This window comes from Gastrolobium bilobum, unplaced genomic scaffold (assembly GCF_033153095.1).
Source record: "Gastrolobium bilobum isolate Gb01-03AN ecotype WA unplaced genomic scaffold, APGP_CSIRO_Gbil_v1 utg16899, whole genome shotgun sequence".
NCBI lineage: Eukaryota > Viridiplantae > Streptophyta > Magnoliopsida > Fabales > Fabaceae > Gastrolobium > Gastrolobium bilobum.
The window spans coordinates 199,097-214,209 of NW_026897411.1; the positions used below are offsets into that span (position 1 = coordinate 199,097).

Below are 15,113 nucleotides of genomic sequence, written 5' to 3' on the forward strand. Positions count from 1 at the left end.
AGCATCAGAGACCGTCTGGTGAACTTCAACCTCTTGAAGTACCTCAATGGAAGTGGGAAGGTATTTCCATGGACTTCGTGGTGAGATTGCCGAAGACTCAGGCAGGTTGTGACTCTATTTGGGTCATTGTGGACAGACTGACGAAGTCTGCCCATTTTCTTCCAGTGAAAGTGAGCTTCACTACAGAGCAGTTGGCCAAGCTTTATGTCCGCGAGATTGTGAGGCTTCACGGGGTGTCCGAGAGTATCATTAGTGATAGGGACCCGAAGTTCACATCTCGGTTCTGGGAGGCGCTGCAGGAGGCTTTTGGTACACAGTTGAGATTGAGTACCGCCTATCACCCTCAAACTGATGGACAGACTGAGAGGACCATCCAGACCTTGGAGGACATGTTGCGAGCTTGCACGTTGGAGCAGGGCTCGGCATGGGATAGGTACCTTCCGTTGGTTGAGTTTTCTTACAACAACAGCTTTCATGCTAGCATGGGCATGGCACCCTACGAAGCACTGTATGGTAGGAGGTGTCGGACTCCTACTTGTTGGTCTGAGGTTGGGGACAAGGAGCTTTTTGGCTTGGACTTTGTCCAAGATACCACCTTGCAGATCCAGATGATCCGTGAAAAGTTGAAGCAGGCGCAGAATCGCCAGAAGAGCTATTATGATATCAAGCATCGTCCGCTGGAGTTCAGTGAGGGTGAGCACGTGTTTATGAGACTTTCACCTGTCACCGGTGTTGGTCGGGCACTCGGAGTGAGGAAGCTGAGCCCGCGATATATTGGGCCATACCAGATCCTTGGTAGAGTAGGACCTGTTGCCTACCGGCTTGCCTTGCCTCCGAACCTGGCTAACATCCACGACATGTTTCACGTGTCTCAGCTTCGGAAGTACATAGCAGATCCGTCGCACGTGGTGCAACCGGATGATGTGGAGGTTCAGGAGAACCTGAAGACTCCCGTCGGACCACTCAGAATTCTCGATCGTGGCGAGAAGCAGCTGAGGAGCAAGATCATTCCTATGGTCAAGGTGCAGTGGACCGGAAGGACTCCTGAGGAGTGTACTTGGGAGCGTGAGGACGAACTTCTCCGGCAGTACCCCGAGTTTCGACCAGGTATGTTTCTGATTTTGAGGTCAAAATCCTAAAAATGTGGGGTGAATGTAAGAACCCGCACCGTTAATTAAGGTATTTAATTAATTAATTATGTGAAAATAGGAAATGATTCCATAATTGACCCTAATAATTATTTATGAGGCTTAATAATCATAATTAGTGATTAAGAATGCTGATTAGGTCATAATCATTAATTATGCTAGTCGGTATAAATGTGTACCGAAAAAGTATCCCAGAAAATTAATATAAGTGCATGATAATTACTAGAATAATATGTAGGACTTGTAAAACGAGTTTCAAGTCCAAATAATGAGAACTGGTGCTAGAAACCGGTACTGGCTTTGAAAAGCGCGTACCGGAAAGGTGCTCAGAAAAATATAAGAAAAATATGATAAATCTTAGAAAATTATGTAGTTTCATAATCCAAAGTTTGGGATTAAAATACTAAGCGTAGCAATTAAAGTTAATACTGTGTGCTTAAGTGAGTTTTGGCTATAAATACACTTACTAAGGGCACATTGCCCTGGATACCAGAAAACCAGCGTGAGTTCTCCTTGGTGGCTGACCTCCTATACTGTTCCATTGCCATCTACTCCATTTTGAGACTTTGTGATCATTTTATGCTTGTTTCTTCTTAAAACCTTCTTCCTAAACACTTGTTCTTGTTTGAGTGAGCCTTGGGAGGTTGGAAGACACCATTTTTCTGAGTGATCAGCCACTGTTCTTGTTTGTTTGGGGGCTGACCTTGGTGGTTGGGTTGAAAGAAACCTTGTCTTGGGTTTTTGGTGGTCCAAGTGTTGATCTTTGGTGCTAAAGGGTCAACCTTTCTTACCATTTTTGTGCATCCTCTTGTGACAGTAGCTTGAGACTGATTGTGAGCTCCAAAAGGCAACCTTTCCTTCTGTTTTGGCCTTTGGTATGTATACCAATCTTTAACTTTAGTTTTAAGGCTTAAAAATGGAAGCTTGATGCATGTTAAGGTTAAAAGATGATAACTTGTTGTTGGGTAAGGCTTAACACACCTAGAAATGCATGATTAGGTGTTTAAAATCGGTAAAAAGGGAACCTTTAAGAGATATCTTCACGAAAATGCAGAAACTGCATTCTGTCGTGAGATATCCGGATATTTGTCGAACTGATATCCGGATATGGGATATCCGGATATGTGGTTTTGGGATATCCGGATATTGGATATCCGGATATGTGAATCTGTATATCCGGATATGGACAGTGAGATATCCGGATATTCTGGGATTTCGCAGAACAGCAGCTGTGCTGTGTGTACAGTAGGCTATTGGGGGTTTGTGGACCCTAGTTTGATGAAGTTGAACTTCTTTATTTAATGGATTAAGCCAGAATCATGTGATTAAGGGCTTGTGGCTTTGTTAGAAGCTTTAAGACTTGAAAACGCAATGAAAAGATGTTGTCTTTAATTGTATGCATGTGGTACATGTTTATTGATTTATATTTGGTCCATATCAGATTGTGATCTGCTGTGATTGGACTTTGAGCTTGTGGCATTGGATAGCTAGTTTAGAGGTAAGCTTTCGTGTCCTCGGTTTAGCCATGTTGTGGTTCCACCATGTCCCATGAGGATATGGTATATGCATGCTGTGTTACATGCTTTTGATGTTTTGGAAATGCTGTTGAGCTATTGTATGTTAGTGCCTTGTTGATATGCATGGAGGTGTTCCACCTATACGGTAAGCCTGAGTATGTAGAACATACAAGAGGGTGAGGCTCTGGGTGAGGTGCAAGCGGTGTTCCTTGTACTACATGTAGGGAATAGACGTATTCCTACATTTCTCTGGCCAGTAGATAGTGATTACACACATGCCATAGATATCTGTTGCAATACATAGTTTTGGAACTGATAATGATATAAATGCTTTTTGAACTTATATTGCACATGTAAGTGAGCTTGGGGTGGAAGATCCTTGAGGACCCCTTGTCTTACTGAGATTTCTAGTTTAGAGATCTCACCCCACGTTTGGGGAATGCTTATTTCAGGGTCAGGTAATGTTGAGACCTCAGGCGGTAGGAGGCCGGAGCTGAGTTAGATTGCTGTTATGTTATGCTGCCATGATTGGATGCTGGATTTGCATGCTGTTTATATGCTTATATCTTCAGTTATGATTTTGGAGTTTTATGTTGAGATTGTTTTTTACTTTGTTTATTTGGTGAGCATGGGGATTGTCCATGACACATAGTATTATTATGTCTTGATTATGTCTTGAGTCTTTTGGAGTTGTAATAATATATCAGGATATTGTCCGGATTACTTGATGTAATGCCGTGATTTAGATACACACTTTATCTATATATTGAGGTATTTCAGTAGATGTCTTATTGTAATTTCACCTATAGGCGATATTTTATGAAATCGATTAAGTAATCAAGTTGGTAATTGATAATGACGTCATAATTGAAAAGAAAAAGAATATTCCGCATTTTTTTTATTAAGCACCGCTTAATACAATGTAATGTTAATATTTCGGGTATACACGGGGTGTTACAGCATTGGTGAACTTTTTCCTAAATATAATTATAACTAATAAAAAAACTAAATATGTAAGGGCGTGGGTTCAAACTCCGCTGGCCGATGTGAGGACTTTGTTGATGAGTGATATGTAATCCCTCCCAGAAATCATCAAAGAGATTGGGGTCTTCTCTGACCTTAGTGGGATTTAACCCCACTTAAACTTTTTTTATTAAAAAAAAAAAAAAACTAAATATAATTACGGTTTAAGCCAAACTTAGGTATAAAACCCTCAAAACAAAACACACGCACGGCTGCTCCATCTTCTATGATCTCCAGACACTACTTTGGTTTGAATCGATACGCCATACGAAATTCACTTGGGGTTTTGTTTCCTTCTATGTTATCTCTGTTTTACGAGGTAGGTGCCAAATTTTCTATGGATTTTCGTGATGACATCTAACTGTTCGACGATATGCTCCTGTGGCCATCTCAATTTCTTTTGGTTGCAGATTCGATGGCTTTGAGAAACATGCTCTGGCGCGATGTTCTGTTCTCAGAATTTGGTGGGTTGTTTCGGTACCAATGCCGGTTGTACGCCACCAAAGTTGACCTGAGGAAGCTCCGCCCCATGATTCTCAAGAGAATCGAGAAACGGGCCGACCGGTTCCCGGTTCGCGATATGGTTCCGGTTGCGAAAGAGGTCCTCCTCGCCAGGAATGTTCTCATCCACGGCGTTTCTACCCTCCTCAAGTCCATTCCTCTCATGGCTTGCAAGTGAGGTTCTTTTTTTCTTTTTTCTTTTTTTTTGGTTAAAATGTATTTTTGATCGTTATAGATAACATTCATTCATTTTCAATTTAACTTCTTTAAGTATAATTTTTTTAATCTGATTTTCGCTGTCTTATTCTTATAACATATAGTCATATACAAACCAAATTGATTTCAGAGTAACTCCATAGTCCATACCAATTGTGTTATAAGTTGACTTATAACAACAACAAAAGACGAATACAAATTTGAAAAGGATTATATATATAAGGACTAAGTTATTATTATTATTATTTTCGTATAAGCACCAAATGTGTTTGGGGATCAAAAATATATCTAAACTCTTTTTTTTTTTTAGTTGTAGTATTTGGGATTGTTGCTCTAAAGTTTGATGTGGGTGTTTTTTTTATTTTGCATTAGGCAGGTTATTCTGCATTGACATTATATAAATTTGTAATCTTGTTGATACTTCTAGTCACACATGAAAACTGGATTTGATTTTATCCATTTTTGGGTTCAAATGTCCATTGAGATGGTATACGGATGGAGGGGGAAAAAAGCAGAGGTTTTCTTGGTGATGGAACAGAAGAGTGCCAACATTAGCATGTTATAATATAAGTGAGCAAACACTTGTACTTCCTACTTCTGCCTATAAATGATAACCATTTTTATGAGTTGGTCATTTCTTAAAATGTGAAAAGTTATTTTTGTAAAATAATTTTATTGCATTTGATCTTTATGATTTATTACCATTTAATCATGAGGAACGACGTTTGAACCAGTTTGGTCAAAATTGGAATTTTGGACGTGTTATATTCCTAGTGTTGTATGCTCAAGTTGTTGAAAACATTATGAACCAATGTGATTGATGAGTAAAATGTATTTTACTTGGAATTGTTGTCTTCCAGTGTTGTGCGCTCAAGTTGTTGAAAACACTATTTCTACTTATATTTTGCATTTACAGATTCTGTCCGGAGATATTTATTGGTGAGCAGGGGCATGTAATTCAGACTTGCTGGGGTTACAAGCATCGTGCAAAGAAGCGGGTTCATGAATGGGTCAAAGGTGGTTTGAATGATATACTTGTTCCTGTTGAAACGTTTCACCTGAACAACATGTTCCAAAGTGTTATTACGCACAACCAAAGGTTTGACTTTGATCGCGTCCCTGCTGTTGTTGAGTTATGCTGGCAAGCAGGGGCTGATCCCCATGATGAAAACCTTAATTCAAGTAGTTGGAACATGGAGGCTGCCAATGGCAGTGTCCACGGAACTGAGTCTTTCTCACCAAATGATCTTGCCTTTGTAGCGAAGAGAACATTCAATGCTTGGGAGACTCTTAGGTCTGGGGTGCAGAAGTTATTGTTGGTTTATCCAGTAAAAGTTTGTAAATCTTGTTCTGAGGTTCATGTTGGGCCGTCTGGCCATAAAGCTAGGCTCTGTGGAGTTTTTAAGTATGAGAGTTGGAAAGGAGCTCACTTTTGGATGAAAGCTGATGTGGATAATTTAGTGCCTCCAAAGATTGTATGGAGGCGAAGGCCTCAAGATCCTCCTGTACTTGTGAATGAAGGGAAAGACTTTTATGGGCGTGTTCCAGCTGTACTGGATCTATGCTCAAAAGCTGGTGCCATTGTGCCTGCAAAGTATAATTGTATGATGAAAGTGCAAGGTTTGTCTGATCCTGTCAATTATAAAATTTGGCAGGAGCAGTAGAGAATCAAACTTTTGAAAGCAACAGTGAGTTAAATTTCGGGTCTAATTGGAATCAGACACTCAATCAAGGACAGTTTGGGGAATAAATCTGACATGTCATTACCTTCGTCTGCAATCTTCAGCATAATTTTAAGGTTGTCGTGCATATCTGATTATGCATCCATGTGCCTGTTCTGTTGCTTACAGCAAGAAGTTTTGTTCCCATATTTCACATCTCCCAAAATATTTCTGCAGAGCAGATAAAAATCTCTACATATATGTGGCTGGACTTGATGGAGTAGCTCCTCTGGTTGGAAGAAGGTAATTGGATATTCTACTTCTCCAGTCAAAGGTCCTAGTTATTTTGCCCTGTTGATTAATTTAGTCTCTTGAGGAATCATAAGTCCAATAATTGCTGGAAATATGTGACACGGGAGATACTGCATTGTTGGAAATGTTTGTAGTAAGTTCCTCACTACCACAAAATTGGCAGTTTATAGCTTAAATTTCATTTTTCTTGAGATACCACACGAATGTAGCTTTCTTGACAAAGAGTTCATTCTATCAGGTTTCAAGTATCTAGTTTGCAGGTATGCTGCTGGCTTTTACTTGCGGATGATGGTTCATTATGGATGTCACATGCATGAGTTCTTTCTATAAATAAATTGCCTGAATTCTGAGCGAAATTATAAATATAACGATTTGGCAATTAACAGTTGACTTTTATTATGATACACTCAACGTAAAGAAACACACAATTTCACTGAATATTCCTCTTTGTATTGATAAAGTTTCAGAACAACAAACAATAATAAATGCATTACATCTAGTTCTCCATAGTGCTGCTATGGATCAGTGTTTAAAGGAAAGAAAAATTACAGAGAGACGCCCATGCACTCCCTTACACTACTACATAACAACCTGACCCCTTGGTACTCTCTATTCCCCTCTCACTTCCCTACTAATACTCCTTTTTCTAACTAACTTGCAAGCTGCTGCACGTCGTTCACCTCTAACAACTTGTCTGACTAAGCATTAGCCAACTGATTGGCATGGGCCTCTTTTTCATTCAATCCTCTTCTCCTGCCTTTGTCCCTTACATAGACCTTGTGCAATTGGGCCTTACGCAATTGGGCTTTATCAATACTCCCCCCCCCCCCAATCCAAGAACCTTGTCCTCAAGGTGGAGTTCTGGAAATTGATCATCCAAGGCAACAAAATTCTCCCAAGAATTTTTGAAATCTGGTAAGCCATGCCATTTGACCAGAACTTTGACATTACCCTGAACATCCCTACGCCAATCCAAAGGATCCTCAGGATGTACCTTTAATTCCCATTCAGCCGTCAATCCTTCAAGTAACGGTTGCTGCTTCTGTATGCTTGGATCAACTTTTTTCAGCAGTGATACATGGAAGACTGGGTGGATTTTGCAACCCAGTGGTAAATCTAAACGATAGGCAGTCATTCCCACCTTTTCTTCAACTGAGAATGGTCCATAGAAGCGAGGACTCAATTTCTCATTGACTCTTGTTGCTAGTGTTTTCAGTCTATAAGGTTGGATTCGTAGGTACACCCTTTCTCCTACCTCAAACTGTACATCCCTTCTATGTTTATCTGCCTGGATCTTCATCCGATTTTGAGCCTTTTCTAGAGACGCCTTCAACTTCTCCAAGATGACTTCCCTTTCTGCCAACAATGAAGACACTGCATCAACTTTCAAAAAACTATTTCCCACCTGTAACAATTGTGGAGGATCAATCTCGTACAATGCCTTGAAAGGTGTCGTTCCGGTTGATTCTTTGTACGTAGTATTGTACCAAAACTCAGCCCAATGTAGCCACCTAGGCCAACTCTTCGGTTTCGGGCCACAAAAGCAACAAAGGTACGTTTCCAAACCTCTATTTACCACCTCCGTTTGCCCATTGGATTGAAGGTGATACGTTGTACTGTAATGCAGCTTAGTACCCGCTGATTTGAATAATTCCGATCTGAATTTGCTTAAAAAAACCTTGTCTCTATCAGATACAAACACCAAAGGGAATCCATGCAAACGAACCACTTCTTTAACAAACAATTCTGCCACGTGCTTTGCTGAATAAGGGTGAGACAACCCCATAAAGTGAGCATATTTCGTCAAACGATCCACCACTACAAAGATGGTATCGACCCCAAAAACTCTTTGGAGACCCCAATGAAATCCATTGAAATTTTTGACCAAACCTGTGTGGGGATGGGCAATGGTTGCAGAAGACCCGCGGGTGACAAGTTCTGAACTTTGTATTGTTGGCAAACTGCACACTCCTTAACATACTGTTGAATTGCTCTTCTCATCCCTTCCCAATATACTACTCCCAATATCTTGTTATATGTTCGAGAGAACCCTGAGTGCCCACCCATATTGGAATCATGAAACTCATGTAGGATTAAGGGAATAAATCTAGAGGATGAAGATAGGACTAACCTGTACTTGTAGAACAACCTTCCTCCCACTATTTTAAATCCCCTGTGCGCATCTGAATTTAACGCCAATTCTTGTATGATTTTTCGCAGCTTCGAATCACCTTGAACTTCCCTATCCACTTCTTCCAATTCCGGTAGCTATACATGAGAAATTGAAGAATACAACATAGTCCTAGAAAGAGCATCCGCCACTACATTTTCCTTCCCTGGTTGGTACTGAATTTCGAAGTCATAACCCAATAACTTGGATGTCCATTTTTGTTGATCTTCTCCTAGAACATGCTGGTCCCATAAAAACCTGAGGCTTTTCTGATCAGTTTTCACTATAAAATGCCTACCCAAAAGGTACAACGCCATTTCTTTACTGCAAACACGATGGCCATCAGTTCCTTCTCATAAACCGATTTGGACAATGCTGCCTTGGAAAACCCTTGGCTAATGTAGGCCAACGGTCTACCCTCTTGCATAAGTACTGCTCCTATTCCCTTCCCTGACGCGTCTGTTACCACCGTAAACAACTTGGAAAAGTCTGGTAAAGCTAACAGGAGCATGTTGGTCATGGCTTTTTTTAACAGTTGAAATGCCTCCTCTACTGTTTGACCCCACTGGAATTCTTCTTTTTTAAGCAATTAAGTCAACGGTTGAGCAATTTTTCCATAGTCCTTCACAAATTTTCGATAGTAACCAGTAAGTCCCTAAAAACCCCGCAATGCCTTCACATTCTTAGGACTCGGCCAATCTAGCATGGCCTGAAGTTTGTTGTGGTGAGCACTAACACTCTCAGTAGTGATAAAATGGCCAAGATATTCAATCCTACTTTGCCCAAATTTACACTTTTTTTTGTTAACAAACAGTTTGTGCTCCCTCAACACTGAGAATACTGATTGAAGATGTGCAATATGCTCAAGGGAATTCTTGCTGTAAATTAAAATATCATCAAAAAATACTAATACAAATTTCCTTAAAAATTGCTTCAGTACCTCATTCATAAGGGCATTAAACGTGGATGGAGCATTCGTGAGTCCAAATGGCATCACTAAATATTCATAATGACCCTTGTGCATCCTGAAAGTCGTCTTGGGAATGTCCTCCTCCTTCATTTTGATTTGATGGTACCTGGATTTTAGATCCAACTTACTGAACAAGCTAGATCCCCCAAGTTCATCCAATAACTCCTTCACCATGGGTATGGGGAATTTGTTAGGAACAATATTCTTTTTCAGCGCCCTATAATCCACGCGCACTCTTCAGCTGCCGTCTTTTTTTTTTTTTTTAACCAGAATGACAGGGGCTAGAATATGGACTAACACTGGGTCTAATGAACCCATCACTCAATAATTCAACAATCAACTTTTCGATTTCATTTTTCTGATAATAGGAGTACCTGTAAGGGCGATTGTTGGGCACTTGGCTCCCTAGTTTCAAAACTATTGAGTGATCCCTTGTACGCTTTGGGGGAATTCCCTTTTGTCTCACAAATAAATTTTCAAATTCCTTCAATAATACTGCTAACTCCTTCCACCCTGGTGGGAAGAGATCGTCATCAGCCCCTCCTTCCTGAAGAACTTCCTCTTTCTCTACATAATACCCCTGACTCGTCTGCAAAAGGGCCTTAGTCTTGGCCTTCAGAGATGACAGAGTCCTGGATAACGAGGGATCACATTTGATGAAGGTCTCCTTGCCTGGTTCTCCATACTTGAGAGTCATCTCTCTGAAATTAGCCCTTATTTCTCCTAGTTCCCTTAACCAGTCCAGCCCCAAAACAATATCAGCTCCCCCCAATGCAAATAGAAATAAATCTTGGACAATTTCATGATCCTGAACCTTGACTTTCACCTTCCTACACACCCCACTGCATTCCACCTTGTGTCCGTCTCCAACTACAACTTTGAACGTCGGGGTCTTCTCCACCTTCAAGCCTAAACGCTGCACCACCTCAGCCTTCACAAAATTGCTGGACGCCCCACAATCGATGAGTACCTCCAACCTTTCCCCTTCGACCTTGCCCCAAACCTTCATCGGCTGGTTGGAAGTGAGTCCCATTATACTGTGCAAGGTCAACTGCAGCGGCCGCTCTTCTTCTTCGCGAAGTGGTTCTGTATCAACATCAGCGTCGTTGGTCACTTTGGTGGCTTCGTCTTCGTTGCCATCCTCCGTAATAAGAAGGTGAAGCTGTCTGGATGCATAACGATGCTCTGGCGTCCATTTCTCTTCACATCGGAAGCACAACCCTCTATTCCTTCGATCCGTTGCCTCCACGTTCGAAAGCCGTCGGAATCCACCTTGGCTCGCCGTAGCACTTCCCTGCGACGCCGTTGCCGTTCCACCGCGACCTAGGGCATTAGGTTTCAGATTTCCAACGCTATTAGTTTGACCCGATTCCAATGACGTGGGTGAGTTTTGTTTACTAAAGGTTCCTTTGGAGTTCATGAATTGGCCACGTGTTGGGTCGTTCAGTATTTTGGGCCCAAAGTAGCCCACTCCCTCATCTGCCCATGCAGAGTTCCTCTAATCGATTATTTGGGCCAACTTTAACATGGAAGCCAAGCTCAGCCCAAGATTAATAAGAATCTCTTGCCTTATGCTAAGTTTCAGCCCACTCAACCAGGCACCCTTTAGCATTTCTTCGTCCGCGTATCTCATCGTCTCCACCACCGTTTCAAATTAATTTATGAACTCCTTCACAGACCCTGTCTGTTTCAATGAATACAGCGGACCGTAAGGATTGTCCAGTAATTCTGGCTGAAAACGACACAACACTTCTCGCCAGAATTGTCCCCAGGTAGCCACCGGTTTGTCTAACTCCCACCAACGGTACCAATTCAGAGCTTCCCCTTCTAGGACCAGCATCATTGTAGGAACCTTATCCTCTTCCTCCACTTCGTTCACCTGAAAGTATCTCTCAACTTTGCTGAGCCACGCGTATGCATTTTCCCCTGAGAAAATGGGGAGGTCTAATTTTCTGATTCGAGGATCCATGTAACTTCCCCCCCTGTGACTCCCACGAGATCCCTCAGCACCATTTCTTCCCCGGTTCTCTGGTCCATGATGGTGCCTGTTGCGAAACTCTTCAGAGCGGGGCTGTTCCATCCCTGCCCCCAATTCCCTTAATTGACGGATGATTTCTGCTTGATTCGCATCACTGGCATCCATCCGCCGCATCATTTCCTCCTGAGCTTGCTCGCCACAGCGAACTCTCTCCTCCATTCCATCCATGTTTCTCGTTCTGACCATAACCATGCTCCCAGTCGGAGCTTTGATACCAATTTGATACACTCAACGTAAAGAAACACACAATTTCACTGAATATTCCTCTTTGTATTGATAAAGTTTCAGAACAACAAGCAATAATAAAAGCATTACATCTGGTTCTCCATAGTGCTGCTATGGATCAGTGTTTAAAGGAAAGAAAAATTCCAGAGAGATGCCCATGCACTCCCTCACGCTACTACATAACAACCTGACCCCTTGGTACCCTCTATTCCCTTCTCACTTCCCTACTAATACTCCTCCTTCTAACTAACTTGCAAGTTGTTGCACGTCGCTCGCCTCTTACAACTTGTCTGACTCAGCATTAGCCAACTGATTGGCATGGGCCTCTTTTTCATTCAATCCTCTTCTCCTGCCTTTGTCCCTTACATAGACCTTGTGCAATTGGGCCTTACGCAATTGGGCTCTATCATATTATTGCCTAATGGCAATGTAATGATCCTTCTTTGCATTGTCTAATATAATGGCATATTTGGTGAAGGGGAAGGATCCGTTTGCAAACTTTTTTTATAAATACACTATGTTCTCCCGTGAGAACACTATGTTCTCCCGTGAGAACATAGTGTAACCTAGTGTTCTCCAGGGAGAACATAGTGTAGTTTGTAAACAAAAAAATTTGTAAATATATCCTTCTCCTTTGATGAAAGAAAAAAGAGAGAACTATAAGTCATGGAAAAATCCTTGGTTAGAGAATCCAGATTTTCATGTTTTTATTAGCCAAGGTTTATCATACTGTTTAGTTCTTTTAACCAATTTTTTATTGGTTTAGCGTACAATGATATAATAAGTTACAATTCTAAAAATTCGCTGGTAATAAGTTTAATGAATTAAAAAATATAAAAGAAATAAAAGAAAAGAAAATCTGAAAAGTATTCCATCTCCCTTACAACTTAATGATTGATACATGTTATTTTGGGAATATTCAAAGAATAATGGGAGTTAAAGGGGAAGGTCAATTATCTCTTTTTGTGAACTGAAGAGGAGTATGGGAGTGCTGAAAATTAAAAAAAAAAAGTTCTATTAATTTCTTGATCTTGTGAAAGTGAATAAGAAAATAATTTTAAAGGCTAATAATATTAATGTTGCATATCTTTATCAAAGTGTCATCAACGTTGAGTGACTGTTAAATTTTATCATTTTATTTTCATATTTATTCTTCTTAATAATAATTGTTACATTCAAACATGAGAAAAGAAAATTGGATTTTACCTTCATTTTGATTCTCATTTTGTTCTCAAATATAATCTGAGTGGAAGAGAAACCTATAAGTTGTTAAAAATGGCAATGAGTTATCTAAGATTGACCACTTTTTTACTCTTTAGACTGTCAATCTATCTAATATTGCCTTGCCAGTGAATATACGTAGTTCATCAGCAATCAGCAGAAGAAGCCATGTTAATGAAACACTAACCGATGTATTTATTTTGATAATGGAGCAGATTAGAAATTTTATTTTATATATTTGCTGAATCACTTGCATTAGCATAAATGTATAGTTTATTACATCATTTCGCATTCAATTCAATCGAAAACCTTAACTTAAAAAATTATGTGATTCGCCTTAACTTAAAAAAGAAAAGAAAAGAATATTGCTGTTGAATGATGACTTATCTTCTGTTTCATTAATTTCAATAGGAATGTCTGATTTATAAACTTGCTTTTTCGTACTTTTTATTTGGTTCATTATTGATTCTAACTAAGCTATTAATTGCACACCTATTGAATCATTTAATTCTTCGCTTTCATTCTTTTCAAATAGTCTTAAATTCATAAAAGTAGCAGATGGTATCAACAGAATAGATAGCAGATTTTTTTTTTAAATACATACTAAGCATATGTATACAAACAAGAAGATTTTCTAGTCATGTAAAATGTTCTTCATCTTTTGGTTCTAAATGTGACAACACAAACTAAAGCAAAATAAAATAAAAATTGAAACAAACAAATCCATACTTACTGTAATTCAAGCTCATGCATGCCCACCACTACGACTAACTGTACCTTTAAACACATAGAGACCGTCACCATTTTCAACTCCGTGCCACCTGAGGCTACAACTATCACGCATGATCCTCTGCCTGTGTACAAACAAATAGTCATCAACTGGTAGAATTTTTCTGCTTAGCAGTAACTGCTTCAACTCATTGACAGTGCTTGCATCTCTCATCTCCAATGGAATAGTGGCTGCATTAAGCAAACTAGAGGAAGTTTGTACCACTAAGCTTAACTTCCTTGCAGGAGGATCATCTCTTGACCGATTCATTGTCTTAAGAAACACAACAATTTCTGAGAATTCACGTATGCCATACTCATTCAGATTTCGAAAATCTTCATCCAATTCTTTCCCTAAAAAGAAAAGTGTCATTCTTTTGATGGGTGTGCTATCAATAATATGAATCTTTTCCTTCAAGCTACGAACAGTATCTGTTCTGTCCACCTCTATGTTAATCTGTCTAGCTGAAAATTTTACTGTGATTTGCATTTTGTTAGGATGATTAGTATGTGACTCCACTAGTTTGATGGTGAGGTACACTTTTGTACCTTCAGTGACTATTGGATAATCTTCCATGTCTAATCCATCCACTAGTTCCCACCCTGAAACTGTTAGGATTTGTGAAGCCACTGGAACATCATGGATTTGTTCTATTTTTCTTTTGATTTCAACTACTGTTTCTTGAGTACCTACTTCAATGAAAAATTGGTTTGTTCTTGTGACAATAACAACTCTCATTGTGGAACTAATTTGAAGCTATATTCTTGTATAAGAAAAAGGGAAACAAGAAAAGAAAAGTTTGAGCTGTTTTAGTTTCCACAAACAGTAGGTCCAATTTGTCAGTAACAAACTATGAGGACTCTTAAAATTATTAGTTAGCCTCATGATTATTATGAATGCAAATGGATATAAAATAGTTAGAATCATGTTAAAGATGTGAGTATTTGACATATGTCTTAATTTTATTCTTGAAGCATTTTACATGTTAACCGAATGTGGGGTTCAATTTCAAGCAAAACATTATGTGTGTGATACTATACAAGTGGGTTTGGATATCTTTGAAACTGTATCTTCTGAAATTAACTAGTGATTGCTTAGTTTTTTAATCTGCATTAGCAACAATAGGATAATTCGCTTGAAGAGTGTTTGATCACAAATTTACAATTTAGAATTGTTTTACCAGTTTGGGATAAATATATGGTTGTAACATACATTGAGATTTTTGCACAATACAATATATTAATTGTTTTGCAATAATTTAGGTGAAGTTTTTAAAGCATATTTTACAGTTTAGAACTTCTAAGTCAAGTAACACTCTTTACTAGACATATATCTGTCTTTT

The 15,113-nt window shown here is 39.5% G+C and overlaps 2 protein-coding genes across 4 annotated transcripts; one reads left to right on the top strand and one right to left on the bottom strand.

Annotated features, from left to right (window-relative positions):
• The first annotated feature begins 3,920 nt into the window (after positions 1-3,920).
• LOC133306748 (APO protein 4, mitochondrial) lies at positions 3,921-6,690 on the top strand. 3 transcript variants are annotated; one of them, XR_009750936.1, is made up of 4 exons: positions 3,921-4,007; positions 4,099-4,363; positions 5,322-6,203; positions 6,304-6,690. XR_009750936.1 is itself a non-coding variant. In XM_061507123.1 (3 exons), exons 2-3 carry the CDS (start codon positions 4,104-4,106, stop codon positions 6,067-6,069), a joined length of 1,008 nt encoding a protein of 335 aa, XP_061363107.1. In that variant the 5' UTR covers positions 3,921-4,007; positions 4,099-4,103; the 3' UTR covers positions 6,070-6,690. The 3 variants fall into 3 exon arrangements, 1 of the variants encoding a protein (XP_061363107.1); XR_009750937.1 differs by having other exon boundaries at positions 6,309-6,690; XM_061507123.1 differs by having other exon boundaries at positions 5,322-6,690.
• Positions 6,691-13,747: 7,057 nt separating this feature from the next.
• LOC133306729 (uncharacterized) lies at positions 13,748-14,509 on the bottom strand. The gene has a single exon (XM_061507095.1). It carries the CDS (start codon positions 14,507-14,509, stop codon positions 13,748-13,750), a length of 762 nt encoding a protein of 253 aa, XP_061363079.1.
• Between the last annotated feature and the right edge of the window lie 604 nt (positions 14,510-15,113).